This window comes from Dendrobates tinctorius, unplaced genomic scaffold (assembly GCF_039654945.1).
Source record: "Dendrobates tinctorius isolate UK_male_01 unplaced genomic scaffold, ASM3965494v1 ptg000009l, whole genome shotgun sequence".
Lineage (NCBI taxonomy): Eukaryota > Metazoa > Chordata > Amphibia > Anura > Dendrobatidae > Dendrobates > Dendrobates tinctorius.
The window spans coordinates 19,783,657-19,801,964 of NW_027361677.1; the positions used below are offsets into that span (position 1 = coordinate 19,783,657).

Here is an 18,308-nt window from a genome sequence, read left to right on the forward strand (position 1 = left end):
CCAGTTCTGTCACTGGTCCTCATGAAATATCCTCTTATTAAAGCCAACAATGAGCAGCGATTTTACAGCAACAATGTTTTCTTCCAGATCATTAAAAATTTCATTACTGTGTATCCAGGTGGACATAGGACTATTGTTTGCTGCAAAAAGTTCTTACAAATACACAGATTACGTGAGAGTAAGGGATAAGTATCAATTATCCTGCTCCGGAAAATGACTCTGGTTCTGTTCACACTGCCATCACTGCTTCGGAATACAGTATAATTAGGTTTGGCAGGAAGAATAGTAATGCACACAGAGTTATTTTTCTAACAGACAACACAATGAAAACCAATAGAGTCTCATAAAATGAATATCTTTATGACAATATATGATAAAGCGAATACACAAAAAAGACAGAGTAGCCCAAGAAGGATGATGATTTAATGGTATGAAAATCTCCATGTCTATAAGGTCTATTCCTAGACAGCCAAAGAGGATCATGTCTATCAGATTAAGAACACTGTACTTACAACCGTGTAGTATGATCAAAAGACCCCGATGCGCGTTTCACGCTAAGCTTCATCAGGAGAAGTGTTTGTGTATTCAGTGTCATTATTTATCATGTATTGTATTAAAGATATACATTTTATGAGACTATAGCACCAGTTTTTCTGTTGGTATTTAGTATTGGGCAGTGCGCCCCGGTATTTGGTATTTATACATGCTAAGTATTTGTGTTAGTATTAATAGAGAACGCAATGAAACCTGAAGAACCTCAATAAAAGTCAATCAGGCAACAATCATACCTGTACCATGATCTGGTACAGCGCTGTTATAACTCTTGCGTCTGTCTTCCTTTAGGTTAATCGTGCGGAAATCTTAGCTAATGACAATTAATGACATCGCGATGGGACTAGAAATCCAAAAAGATGAGGAGGATTCCGACAAATAGGAGGCAGTTTTCAGTACTCCGATCTGGAGGCCATAAACCATTGATGTGCCCCCAATACGCCCCCAGTCATATGGCCTTATAACATTTCTATAACACTTCTATCCACTATGGCAGAGGTACAACTGATTACAATCCTACTGCCCCCCTTGTTTCTACACTGGAGGGGACTTATATAATTATATAAAACATACTGGCTCGACTGTATAAAAAGTTTTACTTTACAATTTTGTTTTTAGTCTTCATTTTGAGTTTATCTTTTTTTAAAGATCTTCCAGTCTCCTCATTTTTGCCCTTACTGAACCTGCTGTGCCTCTATCGTTCTCTGCAGCTTTCAGCATTGAATCCCTTTTTCAGCTTTACAAAATTTATGAATTCTTTGGTTCATCTGATGTTTATACGCTTTGTGTGTTTCTTTATATCTATGTTTGTATTCCATTGACTTTAGTTCTACAAAAAAAAAAAAAAAGGATGAACTGACACTGCTGTGAAAGGATAGGTAATACCGCTTTACCAGTATCGTCTATGGGTTGTTTTTCCTATTGGAAGCAAAAAAAAATATATGGTAATACTTCATGGGAAAATGTATTTAATATGGATTTATTTAAAGAACAGAAAAAAATTAGATGAAAAAAGTGATGCACAAATTTTAGCAATATTTAACACATTTTTTTTATTGAGGAAAGCTTTTGCTACCCTCCAAAAAATTGTCATTTTTCATTAGTAAGTACTGCAAGAGTAAGACTCTTTCCCCCCTCACATTTAGATATTGGAAACGTTGGAACATATTATAAGTATATGTTGAGATACTTACCCATCATGTATTATCATCATGGAGGTGTCTGTTCCACATTTATTCTGTAGTAGGAAAACCACCCCAAATTTACTCTCTTCACAGTAAAAAACAAGCAGTCCTGGAAGTGATGATCCGGCCCCTGAAGAGCCCAGATCTCACATCATCCAGTCTGTCTGGGATCACATGAAAAGACAGGAGGATCTGCACAAGGAACATCCACAGAAGATTGGGGGTCAGATCTCCAAGATGTTTGGAACAACCTCCTGCCGAGTTCCTTCAAAGAACAGAATGCTTAGAAAGGATTGATGAAGGCAAAGAGCGGTCACACCAAATAGTAATTTGGTTTACATTTCTATTTACCTAAGGTGGCGGCGCTGCAGTTCCTGACTAAGTTTTATAATGAGTAAGCACTATTGCATGGAATAAATGGGGGTATGTTTTCAGGATGCGCACCTGTTTATGATCTCCCTTCACTTTTGAGTCCCTATTTTATGGCCCATTATTAACAAAAGCACTAAGCTTTCTATATATAGTGATTTCTTTTTTCAGGACTAAAACAGCCTATATTACCTGATCCTGTAACGTATATTTGTTATGTCAGTACTATATATGTAATAAATTTGATACCTATTTTCAATATTGGACGTGTACTCCATTTTTTCATGTTGAATATGCTATTGAGGAGTGTCCATTTTCGCCCCTCTTTCAGTCATTACTACAGGGTATGTGACTCCATTGGGGTTATAACTGATTTGTTCCAAGTGGTTTTGTTTCATATTCATTCTTAGGCTACTTTCACACATCAGTTTTTTGCCGTCAGGCAGGATCCGGCTATTTTTAGAAAAAATGGATACGGCATAAATTTTGGAGAACTGTAGAAACGGATCCGTTTTTCTGCCGGATCCGTCTAGCAGGCTATATCTGTTTCCTGGGGGCTGGCCAATTGGATCTGAGCATGCGCAGACTTAAAAAAACAGATCCGGTGGCTGGATCCGTCTTTTTCTGGATCCGGCGTATTCCGGCGCCCATAGACTTTCATTGTGGCAAAAAGCCGGAAGCGTCGGATCCGGTACTTCCGGCTTTTTCGCCGGAGACAAAAAACGTTACAGTAGCCGTTTTTTCCAGACGCCGGAATGAGACAAGTAGCCGGATCCGGCAAAAAATGGATGAAACGCAATGCCATCCGGCGCTAATGCAAGTCAATGGGGAAAAACTGGATCCGGCATTGCATTTCGCCGGATCCGGTTTTACAAAAAAAAGACGGATCGCGCCTGACGGCGAAAAACTGATGTGTGAAAGAGGCCTTACTCTGCAGCATTTTTCCCACACCTGCCTAAAACTTTTGTACAATACTCTAGAGGGTTCAAATGTGATCACAGTGTTAAGGGGTTATTTTGATTAAAGCACCACAATAAGAACATGACCGGTTCGCCTTGCATAAAGCGTATTCCAGTTGCCATCCACCTATACCATCAGTAAATCCTATTTCCGCTCCTTCCTCGAGCGTCTCACAGCTTTGTAAAGTCTTTAGATGTGATGCATAAAATACAAGCGGAGAACACACACTGAGCAATGTCACATCCCTCCCGCAGATGTCAGGTTATTATTAAGCAATTGACGGGGTACGGCGCGGTAGCATACAGCGGTTATGTGACGCTGATGGCGGTCGTTAGTTTTCAAACTACTTCGCCGACGATAAATCATAAAACTTTTCAACTAGAAATAATGGAAATCTGCGTCCTGCCACATTCGTACTTGACATCTTTATGCTTCCTGTCTCTTTGAAAGACCAAACACAGAGGGAAAGCAGCCTCCGTGCAGAACTGCAGATTAAAAGGGACTCCACGTTTCACTAAGTGAGAAGTAAATGAGGCGACGGCCGGCAGGATGCAATATCTGCACAATTAGAGGTAATTAAGCAAGCGGCTCAAAGGAAAGTTGGCATCAAGGGGCAGGAATGGACTTGCTGAGCTGAAGATCAGAGATGACTCCTGTTTAGTGCATTGACCTGGTAATCAACGGAGCATTATTCCAAGAAAAATCTTGGTATAAACCATTAGGTCCGTGGTGGCCTGAGTGTAGTATGGGAAAGAAAGGGACTAAAGAAAGTAAAGCCCCTGATTTACCAATTAATCACTGCTTCTAGGGAAGAATTAAAGGGATTGTCCTGTGAAAACAAGTTATCACTAGGAATGGGCGAACCCGAACAGTAAAGTTCAGGGTCCAGACCTGACACCTAGTGTCTGTGCACGGACCCCAAACAAGGACTTCTCCTATTAACCTCTGAGCTTGATGTCAGCGACATTACACAGCTGACATCAACCCCAAAATATTACCCCACTTGCCATCGCCCCGGGAAAAGCAGGAAGAGCCAAGGCTAAGCGCCAGAACTTTTGGGGAGGCTGAGTGCTAGTGTTATTAATCTGGGAGGGAGCCAATATCCGTAGCCCCTTCCCAGCCTATTAATGTCAGCCCACAGCTTTCTGCTTAGCCTTTGAAGGTTATTAGAAATAGGTGGACCTCACGTCATTTTTGTGGGTCCCCCCCATTTTAATAACCAGTAGGGGCTAGGCAGAGAAATGCAAGCTGACATTAATATCCTTGGAAGCTTCAGGGTTATTGGCCTCTTCCCAGAATAATAACACCAGTCCCAGCTGTCTGCTTTCCCTCCTCTGGGTATTAAAAATAGGGGGGACCCATGCATTTTTTTCTTCTTTTATTACTTTATTCATTAGCTAAACAGCTAATACATTAGGTAAATACATGTACAGTAAGCTACACATGCACTGAATCAATGTTATATCTTAATTACATCTTTCTTACTATGCACTGGCACAGGCTGATGAATTCTCTCATCAGCATTGCCTGCTCTCGCTGCCATCATGAGAGTAGTAGTCATCAACCGACGCCTGACCGGCGGTGACCTTTTCACCACCGGTCACAGCTGCTGTCTCACATGCTGTCCTCTGTGTGACTTCAGTAGGGTTACCACCAGTCACAGCTGGTGTTTCCCACCGTATGTTCGGGACCCCCAATTACTTGAATGGGGTCCTGGTTTGGAATTAAGTTTGGGTACCGTTCTGGTACCCAAACCAAACTTTTTTTTATAAAGGTCGGCAGAACCCGACGGACCCGAACATCCACGGCCCGGCCATTCCTTGTTATCACCATTATAGGTGATAACTTAATGACTGAATTGGTTCTGAACTATAGAACTCGCACTGATCGTCAGTCTGGCAGCTTTAGAACACTATAAACATGCATATAACTCAGGTTAATATAAGATTTGAAGCGACAGATAACAGTAAGGATCAGGACAGGATACATAGTGTTATGTATATACAAAGTAACTCCTTCAGTAAAACAGTGAGTGCAGCTCTGGAGTATAATGCAGGATGTAACTCAGCATCAGTACAGGATCAGTAATGACTGCACCAGCAGAATAGTGAGTGCAGCTCTGGGGTATAATACAGGATGTAACTCAGGATCAGCAGTGTAATGTATGTACACAGTGACTGCACCAGCAGAATAGTGAGTGCAGCTCCGGAGTATCATACAGGATGTAACTCAGGATCAGTAATGTAATGTATGTACACAGTGACTGCACCAGCAGAATAGTGAGTGCAGCTCCGGAGTATCATACAGGATGTAACTCAGGATCAGTAATGTAATGTATGTACACAGTGACTGCACCAGCAGAATAGTGAGTGCATCTCTGCGGTATAATACAGGATGTAACTCGGGATCAGTAATTGTACACAGTGGCTGGACCAGCAGAATACTGAGTGCAGCTCCGGAGTATCATACAGGATCAGTACAGGATGTTATACTATTTATACAGATTCATTCTCTATAAAACATGCAGTTTGTGACTCACCAGATATCGCATTTTGTGTTGTATCCAGCGTTGGAGAACAGCTCGGGGCTCATGTAGGAAGCAGTCCCTGTTATAGTAGTGGCCAAATCAGGTGGAGCAAGGATACGTGACACACCAAAGTCACCTAACACACAAACCAAGATAACTTCATTAGATTCATTTCCTGAATAATATTGCTGACATCCACCTAATTGTTACACTTTAGATGCAAATACGTAATAGTAGAATGCTATTAAATACACTCTTATTTTCCAACTTTTTTTTTTAGGATAACTGGAAATATAAGTATCAGGCCCTTGTAATATAGATGATGTTTTCAGGAGGGTTGATATAGAGTAAGGAAATACTGCAGTTAAAAGTGATATTTCATATGACAATTTTAAAAAACTAATCATTTGCACGTTTTTCAAATTGATACATATAAATGCACTAGATCGAGGCCGGATGCTATCGTATCGGGAGGGCGGTAATGTCACGATGGGGGCAGGCTTTGCAGCGCTGAGAATCTCTCTCCCAATGTGCTCACCCACCTATCCACGCTCTCTTTCCCCATGTGCTGACTTCTCCCGTCTGTGCTCTCTTCTTTGACCTGTCTACCCCATGTGCTATCCCCCTTGTCTGCTGTCTCTCTCCTTCCTGTGCTGTGTTCTCCCCTCATGTGCTGTCCAGTTTGAGCTGTCTCCCCCCTGTGCTCTGTCTCTCTCACCCCTGTGTTTGACCGTGCACTGAACATACCACATCTCCTGGGCAGGGGAGGAAGAAAAAGACAATACTGACATTACAGCAGGAGATCGCAGAGGATACATTTTGTGAGGTAAAATATTGTTTAAAAACAGTCAGGGAAATATTTAACCTCACAAAATAAATCCTCTGCGATCTCCTGCTGTAATGTCAGTATTGTCTTTTGCTTCCTCCCCTGCCCAGGAGATGTGGTATGCTGCGTACACAGTCAGACACAGACAATTTTTAAAATGAACTTTCGTTCGTGGGAAAACCCCTTTAATGTGACCGGCTTCCTCTGCCTGTAGACACGTCGCACATCTACCGCCGGGATCAGCCAAACGATTCACTGCACCTGCGCAGAATTAACGCAGGCGCAGTGCGACGGTGTTCTGCTGGTGGTACCGCGCAAGAGGCTGCGTGAGTGTGAGAGTGTGTGAGTGCATGAGTGTGAATGTGAGTGTGTAAGTGTGTGTGATTGTGTGGTGTGTACGGTGTATAGTGTGTGTGTGGTGCGACGGTGTTCCGCTGGTATTACCGCACAAAAGCTTGGTACCAGCAGCAGTTTCCATATTGAGACACCCATCACTTGGGTGTCCCAATATGGCGGTCGGTAAACTTCCTCCGCTTGGATTTCTGGGTGACATCTGGACAGAACAGGAAATGGAAACATTACAAGGCAATTATATAAATAGATTTCCCACACTTTACGGTACATTTCACGGTGTTCTTGCATATTCCTAGTACAAACACTCACACAATCGTATATAAAATACACATCTACACATAACACGCATATACACAATGCCATTTTTGAGATTCTCTTGGTTTTTTGTTTTTTTTTAATTCGTTTATTAAGCCACAAACAGGGTATGCAATGTACAGACTTGTACATGGTATATAAAATATTGTACAGAATATATATGTTCCATATGACATGATTTTTTTGTTTAGTCATAGTTTTAACAGCCATGCTTCCCTTTGTCATGATCCCAGTGCAGGTTTTGACTTGCACGTCAGGGGTTAATGTCTTGAGCCCATTGCAGGCTTTGACCTGCACGCCTGCAGTTAATTATTGTGGCCTCTCTTTGGTTCAAGGAGAGCTTCTTATAGCCCTGGGAAACTCCAATCCAAGTCAGTTATACTTTTGCCTTTGGCCGAGTGTGGTGACCCCTGTGTGCCTGTGCCTTCTTCTCCAAGAAGTTCTCATCCGCCGAGAGAAACTATGATGTAGGCAATAGAGAACTTCTTGCGTTCAAGCTGGCATTTGAAGAATGGAGGCACTTTTTGGAAGGGGCGGCTCACCCGATCACTGTTATCAATGATCACAAAAATTTGGCATACCTTGAATCTGTAAAGAGGCTTACTCCTAGACAAGCCCGCTGGCCACTTTTTTTTTCACACTTTCAATTCTCCGTTACTTTTCGACCAGGGTCCAAAAATGTTAAAGCGGATGCGCTGTCCGGAAGTTTTGACCCGGTGTCTCCCCTCGTTCCGCCGTCCTCCATTGTTCGCCCGGGGGTGGTAGTGGCGGGGTCTCGTCAGAGGTGGAACAAGAAATTATGAGGGCCCAGTTCCTAGCTCCGGTGGCCAGGCCAGGAGATAAATTATTTGTTCCAGATTTATTGCGGCCTAGACTTCTGCAGGAGTTTCATGAGTCTAGGCTGAGTGCTCATCCTGGTATCACGTCCACTAGAGAGGCAGTAGTCAGGGTTTTTTGGTGGCCTTCACTTGGGTCCGATGTCAAGAAATTCATTTCTGCTTGTGGAGTTTGCTCCCGTTCCAAAAGCTCGCGTAACCGGCCGGCTGGAGAATTCATACCTTTACCAGTTCCTGATAGGCCATGGACTCATCTCTCCATGGACTTTATTACCGGTCTTTCACCTTCCAGGGGCAATACCGTGATCTGGGTGGTGGTGGACAGGTTTTCGAAACAGGCCAATTTCATTCCCTTGGCAGCATTACCCTCAGTACAAAACATTGTCAAGGTTGTTTGTGCTGCATGTGGTCCGATTGCATGGGGTACCCCTGAATGTTGTGTCTGACAGAGGTGTGCAGTTTGTGGCCAAATTTTGGAGGGCATTCTGTAAGAAATTGGGCATCTCACTCTCCTTCTCCTCGTCATATCACCCGAAGAGTAATGGTCAGACGGAACGCACCAATCAATCCCTGGAACAGATTCTCAGGTGTCTGACCTCCACCAGACAGGAGGATTGGTGTGATGCATTACCGTTGGTGGAGTTTGCTTTTAACAACCGGGTGAATCAATCCACCAACATGTCCCCATTCCTGATCAATTATGGGTTTAATCCTCATTTTGGGGAGTTTTCAAGGGTGGATTCCGGTTGTCCAGGGGCTGAGGGATCCGTTCAACGGTTAAAAAACCTCTGGGCTGAAGTCCAACGTAATATCTCTCGGGCCCAGGGGAGGTATAAATTTTTTGCTGACAAAAAAAGAGAGCCCCGGAACACAGTTTTCAGGTGGGAGAAAAGGTTTGGCTTTCCACACGTAACATGAACTTGAAGGTACCATCAGCTAAATTGGGACCAAAGTTCATTGCTCCGTATGAGATTGTGGAGATAGTCAACTCAGTGGCATATAGGCTGCGCTAAGCGCCTCCTTAAAAATATCCAATGTGTTCCATAAATCACTGTTGAAACCCGTGGGGTCTGTCAAGGAGGACTCCGAGCTCGTTTTTCCTCCAGTGTTGATGGAGGGTCACTTGGAGTATGACGTCGGACATATTGTGGACTCTCGGCAGGTGCGCCACTCCTTGCAGTACCTGGTCCACTGGAAGGGATATGGACCAGAGGATCGCTCGTGGGTCCCTTCTCACTCTGTACATGCAGATCGCCTGGTTCGGGCTTTCCATGCCAAATACCCGAGGAGGCCTGGGGGTCCAGAAGCCCCCCGTTGAGAGGGGCGTACTGTCATGATCCCAGTGCAGGTTTTGACCTGCACGTCAGGGGTTAATGTCTTGAGCCCAGTGCAGACTTTGACCTGCACGCCTGCGGTTAATTATTGTGGTCTCTCTTTGCTTCAAGGAGAGCTTCTTATAGCCCTGGGAAACTCCAATACCCGTCAGTTATACTTTTGCCTTTGGACGAGTGTGGTGACCCCTGTGTGCCTGTGCCTTCTGATTGTCTTCTTGCTTGCTTTTATGGTTCTGACCCGGTTTTGTCCCCTGTTATGAGTTTGTCTCTTGATTCTGTACTGTGTATCTGCTTCTCTGGTTTCTGACTCATTGCCTAAGTCCTGACTATTCTCTGATTGCCCCTCTTGTACTGTGCTGCTATCTCCGTGTATGACTCATTGCTTACGTTCTGACTACTCTCTGCTTGTCCCTCTGGTACAACGCCGCCCTCTCCGTGTATGACCCCCCCCGTTTGTCTGACCTGAGGATCCCTGTAGTAGAATCCTGCATTCATCTCCAGCAGCAGGATGCTAATCCCCGCCCCCATGGTCACATGATCCTAGGTCCTTCACTGCTTGCTTCCTTCAGCGTCCCAGGTCCTCTCTGACTGAGCTTTCCCTACAGTATCTGACCCCGGGCCCTCCCGCAGTGTGGGTGAGTCACCCTGTTCAGCCGTGGCAGTTCGTCGGCGCTGACAGGACCCTGACACCCTGCCTAACAAGTCGGCCTCACTTCTGGCAGCAGCGGGTAGTCACTGGTCTTACCAACTGAGCCCCTAGTCCGTTATGCTGCAGCGCAATCCTCTATTTGGCATGCGCTCCTTCGCTCGCATGCCTGCCGAAACCTGGGAGTCCTCGCATCAACCGGCCGTAATCGCTACTATGCAGCCTATCTTTCCCCGCAACTCGGCGCCAGTCCTCCCTGACTCCTCTCTCTGACAGAAAGCCCCCTTCTTTTCCCTTTTATATCTCCCTGGCTCGCCACGCCCCTTCTACACAGGTTAAGGGTCTGCTCCGTCTCCAATCTCCTTCCCCCCCTGCAACAGTAGGAGCAGCGCAAGCAGTTCCGGACCCGGTGCCTTGTCAGCACCCACAGCCTGGTCTTCTCCTCTACACACCAATGATACATCCGCTCCTGATATGGACATGTCTAACAATCCCAACTTTGTGGCACTAAACCATGCACCATGCATCTCTGCATCAGTAACACAATACCCTCTCAGAAAGTGAATCCAGTGACCGTGGAGGACAAAACTATGGTACCAAGGCAGATTTTCCCAACCACCAGAGTAGAGTACAAAGAGTACAACCTTTCCGCCTACTAAAATGGAGAAAGCAGTTTATCCAATATAGAACAACATTTCTAGAACGGTGAAAGGCATAAAAACTTTCACACTTGCTAACTCTCCAGGAAAATCTAGTAAGCATCCCGGGAAGAGTTGGCAATTATCTTGAGCATTACTGAAGCCTCCCATACAAAAAATTTCTCATGTGTGATTCCATTATGCTCCATCTTTGCCGGAACTCCAGCGCCCAAGCCCTTATGGAGCCAAATGATATGTAATGTCGTCTGTTTCTATGTATGATTTTATATTCTGTAAGAAATAAACCAGAAATCCAAAATAAATAGATTTTTAATCCTCGTCCTAGAGGCGCAAACATATAAAAAAAAATCACTGTTCCCCTTGTTCCATGGCTCCGTGCGTCATCGGCCCAGGTTGACATTCTGTGTTGTTTGCATAGATCGACGTGGACTGCTCCCCTCGTCTCAGTGTACAGGTGGGTACTTCAGGGTACTCCCTCTTGGCTTGCTGATTATTTACAGGTTCCATGCAGAATATTATAATCATTTTAGCAATGTAACACTGGGAAGGATCCTTTTTTTTTCTTGCACAGGAAATTACATTTTCATGACTCGTATGCTTATGCCGTACTTGAATGAGATCACCTTAATCAACTGATTGCATTAAAATTATGATTGGATAGTTCTATGCCCAAATAAATTGGCTATAAACATCATTTTAGCAGGTTGTAGGAGCCTAGCCATGGTTGGTCCCATGCCTCTTGCAAGAACAGGAGGGGGAATGAATAATTAGGGTATTTACTAATTGCTATATGTTCCTGTCTACTATACACACCACTGCATGAAGTCCAGTACGGATTATTGGGACGTGATTACATTTTGAGTGTATACACCGACCCAAGAAATGTTCTTCGTACTGAGAATCCTACAGAAATAGTTTCCATTGTATCTTTACCTTTCATTTGAAAAAGGATTTGTCACCATCCGAACAGATAAGGTTATTCTATCTAAAAGAGAATTAAACCGCAAAGCTTCGGAATCATCAGTCGCCTCCCAGTGACAGTCTCAGGACCGGCGGGATGGCGTGATCTTTTGCCTGCAGGACATCTCTCTTTTTAACACATTTCCAGGGTTTTTATTTAGGTCAGGTTTTTCCTCCACTGTGCTGAAGTTGCCACATTGGTAATCATCGGAAGCTGGGGTCTGTAAGGGCAAACTCTGTGCCTCTTACTAGTGCAACTAGAAAAACACTGTCTCTTAGTGGTATAAACACCAAGCTCTTTGTCTCCTAATAAAGTAATGGAGTCAGGCAGTGATACTAAGTAGTGCAACCACCAATCTTAGTAGTATAACCATAAAGCTCTCTGCCTCTTAGTAGTATAAGAACCATAAAGCTCTGTGCCTCATAGTACAGGGTTGGCCATTTATATGGATACACCTAAATAAAATGGGAATGGTTGGTGAGATCAACCTCCTGTTTGTGGCACATTAGTATATGGAAGGGGGGAAACGTTTCAAGATGGGTGGTGACCATGGTGGCCATTTTGGATCTAACTATATTTTTTCAACGGGAAGAGGGTCATGTGACACATCAAACTTATTGAGAATTTCACAAGAAAAACAAACAATGGTGTGCTTGGTTTCAACCAGAACCGCAGAAGAAATGCTAGCACAGGCTTCCCGTATCTGTTGTTTCAGATGCAGCACATCTCGTATTTTCACAGCATAGACAATTGCCTTCAGATGACCCCAAAGATAAAAGTCTAACGGGGTCAGATCGGGAGATCTTAGTGGCCATTCAACTGGCCCACGACGACCAATGCACTTTCCAGGAAACTGTTCATGTAGGAATGCTCGGACCTGACACCCATAAATGATGGTGTGGTATATGGGTTACAAAGATAGTGGGGCCATTCTTCATCAATGGAAACCTCAATGCCACTAGATATCTGAAATTGCTACATGATTATGTGTTGCCCCCTTTATGCATTGAAGATGGCACATTCCCTGAGTTTTTCCAGAAAGATGGTGCACCACCACATTATGGGTGTCAGGTCTGAGCATTCCTACAAGGAATCTGACCCCCTTAGACTAGCATTTCTTCTGCGGTGTTGCCATCAGTGTGTCAAGAGTGGGAGAAGAGGGTTGCATTGACAATCCAACACAAAGGGCAGCACTTTGAACACATTTTACAAGTGATCATAAACTTGTAAATAACTCATAAAAGAATAAAGTTACGTTAAAACCAAGCACACCATTGCTTTTCTTGTGAAATTCTCAATAAGTTTGATGTGTCACATGACCCTCTTCCCACTGGAAAAAATAAAGTTGGATCCAAAATGGCCGACTTCACCACCCATCTTGAAAAGTTTCCCCCCTCCCATATACTAATGTGCCACAAACAGGAAGTTGATATCTCCAACCATTCCCATTTTATTTAGGTTTATCCATATAAATGGCCCAACCTGTAGAATAATAACCATTGAGCTGTGCCCCTTAGTAGTATAATCATAAAGCTCTGTGCGTTTTAGTAGTATAACAACCTAGCTCTGTTCCTTCTAGTGGTATGAGAACCAAGCTCTTATCCTCCTAGTAGTATAAAGACCAAGTTCTGTGCATCCTAATAGTGTAACATCCTAGCGCTGCGCCTTTTGGTTTTATAACGGCCAGCTTTGAGGCCACGTGCACACGCTGCGGATTGGTAAAATGAGGAGCGGTTTTACCTGCGGATTGGCCTGCGGTCTATCACCTCTACAATGGAGGAGATGGTAAACCGCAGCAGAATCCACAGAAAAGAAGTGACATGTCATTTCTTTCTGCGGATTCAAAACCGCAGCTTTTCCGCAGTTAAAAATCCGCAGCATGTGCACAGCAGATTGTAAATCACATCTGCAGAACCGCATCGGATCCGCAACAAAAACCGCAGCGTGTGCACACAGCCTTAGTGGTGCAACCAACAAGCTCTATGCCTCTTAGTTTTGTAAGCACAAAGTGCTGTGCTCCTTTTTTATTTTTATCAATTATTCTTTACTTAGATAGTGCTATAACATTATGTAGCAGTTTACAGACGTTATAATTGATGCCCCTAGGGGGGCTCACAATCTAAATTCCCTATCAGTATTGTCTTTAAAGTATGGGAGTAAACCAGAAAACCCAGAGGAAACTCATACAAATACAAGAACATACAAACTCCTTGCAGATGTTGTGCTTGGTGGGATTTGAACCCAAGACCCCAAGTGCTACAAAACAACAGTGCTAATAACTGAGCCACCGTGCTCCTTAGTTGTATAACCACTAAGCTATATGCACCATCATAGTATAACAATCACACTCTGTTCCTCCTAGTGGTATAGCCAAGCTTTCTGTTTCCTAATAGCATAAGTCCCAAGCTCTGATGGTCTAACGCCCAGCCTCCAGGCCTCTTGGTAGTGCAACCCTCAAGCTCTGTGCCTCTTAGTAGTGTAACAAAGTTTTGTGCCCCTTAGTAATATAATCACTAAGTTCTGTGCCTCTTTATAGTATACTGACCAAGCTCTATTGCCTCTAGTGGTATAACCAAGATCTCTGCTTTCTGTAACTGACAATCTTATGTATAATAACCAACAAGTATTCTCCCAATGTTCTGCTGTGTAACCAGAAAGACTTTAAGCCATTATGCCTATCTGCTCCATTCTGAGTAAGCTTGACTATGTCCGTGTTCAACACTGCCATCTTCAATCCTGGAGCCATGTCTGGAGTCAAAACGCCACATACCAGTTTTGACCCACTTACATACAGTATCTGTCTCGTATCAGTCAGTCTATCAGGATGTAAGCTTTCCTTTAGTTGACAGTGATTATCTAGAGGCCAATATAATATTACAGTTTTGTTATGAAAGAACTTATAGTAAAATGTATCTTCATTCTAAGAGTGTCATCCCGAGGATATACTGTATCTAGACACTGGGTCCTCGGACAAGTGAATTGGTTTCTAGGGAAATTTTGGGGTATGGTTGAATTTCAGATGATAAGAGATATGTCTTCAACAATAGAAGAGTTAGTATCTGATATAAATGGAGGATAGATAAAATTAATCAGATTTAGGAAACCAAATCAATAAATTCTGGAGATATTAAAAAGCAAAAAAAGAAAACGGATATTGTAAAAGGAGTGTAATGGAATGAAAGGTCTCGTAGTCATATGGCTTTAATATATGAGGACCCATGATCGAGATACATTTGCCATGTTTCGTCGGACTACATATGAAATAGAATATCTCTGATGGAGCCTTGGTGCACTGCCGTATGGCTCCACGTCAATGTACATGAGCGCTATTAACACCCAATCGTGTGCTCATAATTGGTGTAAACTATTCAAGTGTAGAAGCCACATGACTAGTGAGGTTAGTGGTACGGTAGATAGCGTCGGTGGCATTAATGGGTATTATTGGGTGTTGTCTGTTACTGGTCAACACCAACCTCTGGAAAGTGCCCAGTAAAATAAAACCGTGAAGGCTGCAGCCATCTGTGGTTGTTGACAGACGGCAGAGCTCACGTGACAAAATTTCATGAGATAGCCGGGGGGACACGGCGCTTGGAACAGGGGAGGTAAATATGCTTTTTAATTTTAATATGCTCATTAGGAACATTGAAAAGATTGTAGTCCAGTAATGGACAAGGTATTTAAACAACGGCTTCTGCTTTGGGCTACTAGACAAGTCCTGACTACACACTCTTATTTTGCTTTCATATTAGTACTATGCATGGCTCGTTGCTCATAATCCTAGGGAAAATGTGAGATCAGGGTATAGTAGATCAGTTGAGGTAAACAGCCCTGGTGAAAGCAAAAGCGTCCTTCAGATTCCCTATTGAAAATGTTTTGCAAGCACAGAGCCAAATGAGTTTGTATTGGCTGCCTAGTAACAGGCAGAGGTAAGAACCTTGGATTTGAGTTCTTTTCCAGTGTGTGGTCCTCTGTGGTGGAATTTCAAAGTGTTACCTCTACTTCTTCTAAAGTGCAATAGGCAGGCACCCAGTCCCTAGGGAAGTGCTACATATGTTAGGTTGAAAGTAGGGGTGACTACAAACCAGAAAGCACCACTTCTAACCCAAAAACACAACAGATTCGGCACTAGAGAGGATGGCTGAGTGGCTATGTAGTACAACCACTAAATTCTTAAATTTTATTCATTTTTGTAGTATAACAACCAAAGTTTGTTCCTCCTAGTGGTATAAGAACCAAACTCTGTTATTCCCAGTAGTATAACTACCGAGCTCTGCGCCTCTTGGTAGTGTAACGGCCTGCTTCCACTCCTCTTAGTAGTGCAACTGCCGAGCTTTGTGCCTCACAGTAGTGTAACCACAAAGTGTTTTGCTCCTTAGTAGTATTGCCACTAAGGTCTGTGCCTATACGTCGTATAATGACCATGCTCTATTACTCCTAGTAGAATAAACACCAAGCTCTATGCCTTGTAATATTATAACTCCTAAGCTCTGCATCTCTTGGTAGTGTAACGACCAGCTTCCAGGCCTCTTAGTAGTGCAATCGCTGAGCCCTGTGCTTTTTGATAGTGTAACGACCTGCTTCCACTCCTCTTAGTACTGCAACCGCCAAGCTTTGTGACTTTTAGTAGCGTAACCACAAAACGATCTGCTCCTTAGCACTAGAACCACTAAGTTCTGTGCCTCTTCATAGTCTAATAACCAAGCTTTATTCCTCCTCATGGATTAACTACCAAGCTCTGTGCCTTCTGATAATGTAACTGTCAATCTCAGTGCCTCAATTATGACAAATCCTCTGCATGTTTTGCTGTGTAACCAGAAAGACTTTAACCATTATTCCTTCATGTCTTATTTTGAGTTAATCCGAAGGAAAGAGCACAAAAAAACCCAAAAAATAAATAAAAATATAAACCTTTATTAAGTAGCCAAAATACATACATAACATACAAATTTAAAAAGTGAGAAACCCAAAACAAAACACCACTACCCACATTTGCAATAAGAGGAGGCTGCACATATCTAAAGAACCCCAACAAACCCTCATAAGATGCTACATGACTATGAGAAAGTGCCACAAAGGCATAGTGATCAATGTGTCAATAACAAATGGTCCTATACACACAACATCAATAGTGCAGAGATTAGTTTTTAAATCCTGTGGGTGATGGTGTGAGCCCCACAGGGTGATGTCTTAGTCTGAGTAAAGGTGACCCTGATGTGCCCGAGAGTTATGTATTAGGAGACCTCAAAAAAGATGTTGCTTTCATCTCATTTGTTAACGTGCCCTTACACATTATGCTTGCCTACTCCAACGTAAAGACTGAAAGGCTTCCAGAAAAAGAGGAGGCCTCTAGAACTCTTGAAGGAGTTAGAAAATGTCTTGGGTGCTGCCAGATCTTCTGAAAAACTCCAAGAAAGTAGCGCTCATGAAAGGTATCCTGTGTATAACGCTTCATCTTTAGTCAGATCCTGGGTGTCCAGAAGCACATTTAAAGGGCATGAAATGAGGGGCATGTCCCATAAAAAGGGGTGTTATGCAAAAAAATATAGCACTGCTACAAGCAAAGTGCACTATACAATCTCCTGAACAACCACTTCCAAAAGTTTGTAAGTGTGGATAAATGTGATCTAAATCCGCTGATTTTGGTGGGACAGGCGAATTGTCTAATGTGTATGGAAGTATATAAATTCTTCAACAATGGCAGATGTTCTGGTTGGGAGAAAAATTGGGCATGTTGGATTTCAATATACCCAATCCTTAGTTTTCATAGCAGATAGGTTGCCACCGGGGAAATGGCAGATATCTATGGTATATAGCCATTTTATTGAGTGTGGACTGGCTGAGCATGGATCTTCTACCCACCGATCCCACAATGCCTGTTGGGATTTAACACAAGGAACATTGAAAGAACATGGTTGGAAGTTGTAGCAGTGTTGACCAATCAAAGGTAGGCCTCATTTTAACTTCTGTTATGGGGTCTATGATCCCATACCCATTGGTTTAACCTATTTCTATTCAGGGATTAAGCAGTAAGTTTTATGGAATAATAAACATTACCAATTTTCAGTATTCCATCCTTCAAGAAAATGTTTTTCGTCTTCAGATCTCTGTGCATCACTAGCCTGGAAGAGAAAAGTTAGAAAATGATCCTCTCCTAACACTGCTGCCACTTGGACATAGCGATCAGTGAGGGTCATAGTTTAGGACCCCCACTAGAGTTTAGCTATCAATGTTTTAAATTGGACGTCCCCTTTAATGATGAAGGCTAGCCATTGTTTTGGGATTTTTTTTAAACCCTTAACCAAAAGGGATTATTACGGGCTTGCCAGGCAGCGGTAAATCAAGCCACTGCCTAGCAAACCCATCAGTGACTAGAATGAATCTTGTTATTTCTGTGGAGGTCACCACAATTGCCTGAAAATTTGCTTGTAAAATGTTGTACAATTTAATGTGATAGTATTAAATCCTTTCATTTTATTTTTTCTATCTTATTTTTCCAAAAATCTGTCTCAGTCGCTGCTTAACACTGGAAGGTTTTATATGTCCAGCCTGACAAATGTCAGCGTGACTTTGCAGATGACAGCTCTGCCTTTCTCCAAATTGTCTGAAATTGAATCTTGTTAGACAATTTTATTGACTTTACCCAAAATACTGTCCCCGCTGATTAGAATGTGTAATGCTTAATTTTTGGTGGCGCTGAAAGAAAATTGATCACTTACTGACTGATGTCCAATCAGATTACATCTAATTGCTGAGGGTACTTAATGACATGCCTATTTTAAAGGAGG

The 18,308-nt window shown here is 43.0% G+C and overlaps 1 protein-coding gene across 2 annotated transcripts in view; it reads right to left on the bottom strand.

Moving 5' to 3' along the window:
- Positions 1–18,308, bottom strand: part of LOC141096814 (serine/threonine-protein kinase Nek11-like) — a 168,599-nt gene that overhangs the window by 50,710 nt on the left and 99,581 nt on the right. For both annotated transcript variants that reach the window (XM_073583660.1, XM_073583666.1), the window contains exons 4-5: positions 17,578–17,642; positions 5,605–5,728 (exon numbers count right to left, since the gene is read on the bottom strand). In XM_073583660.1, coding sequence (XP_073439761.1) covers positions 5,605–5,728; positions 17,578–17,642 — 189 coding nt within the window. The remainder of the gene's footprint in view (positions 1–5,604; positions 5,729–17,577; positions 17,643–18,308) is intronic.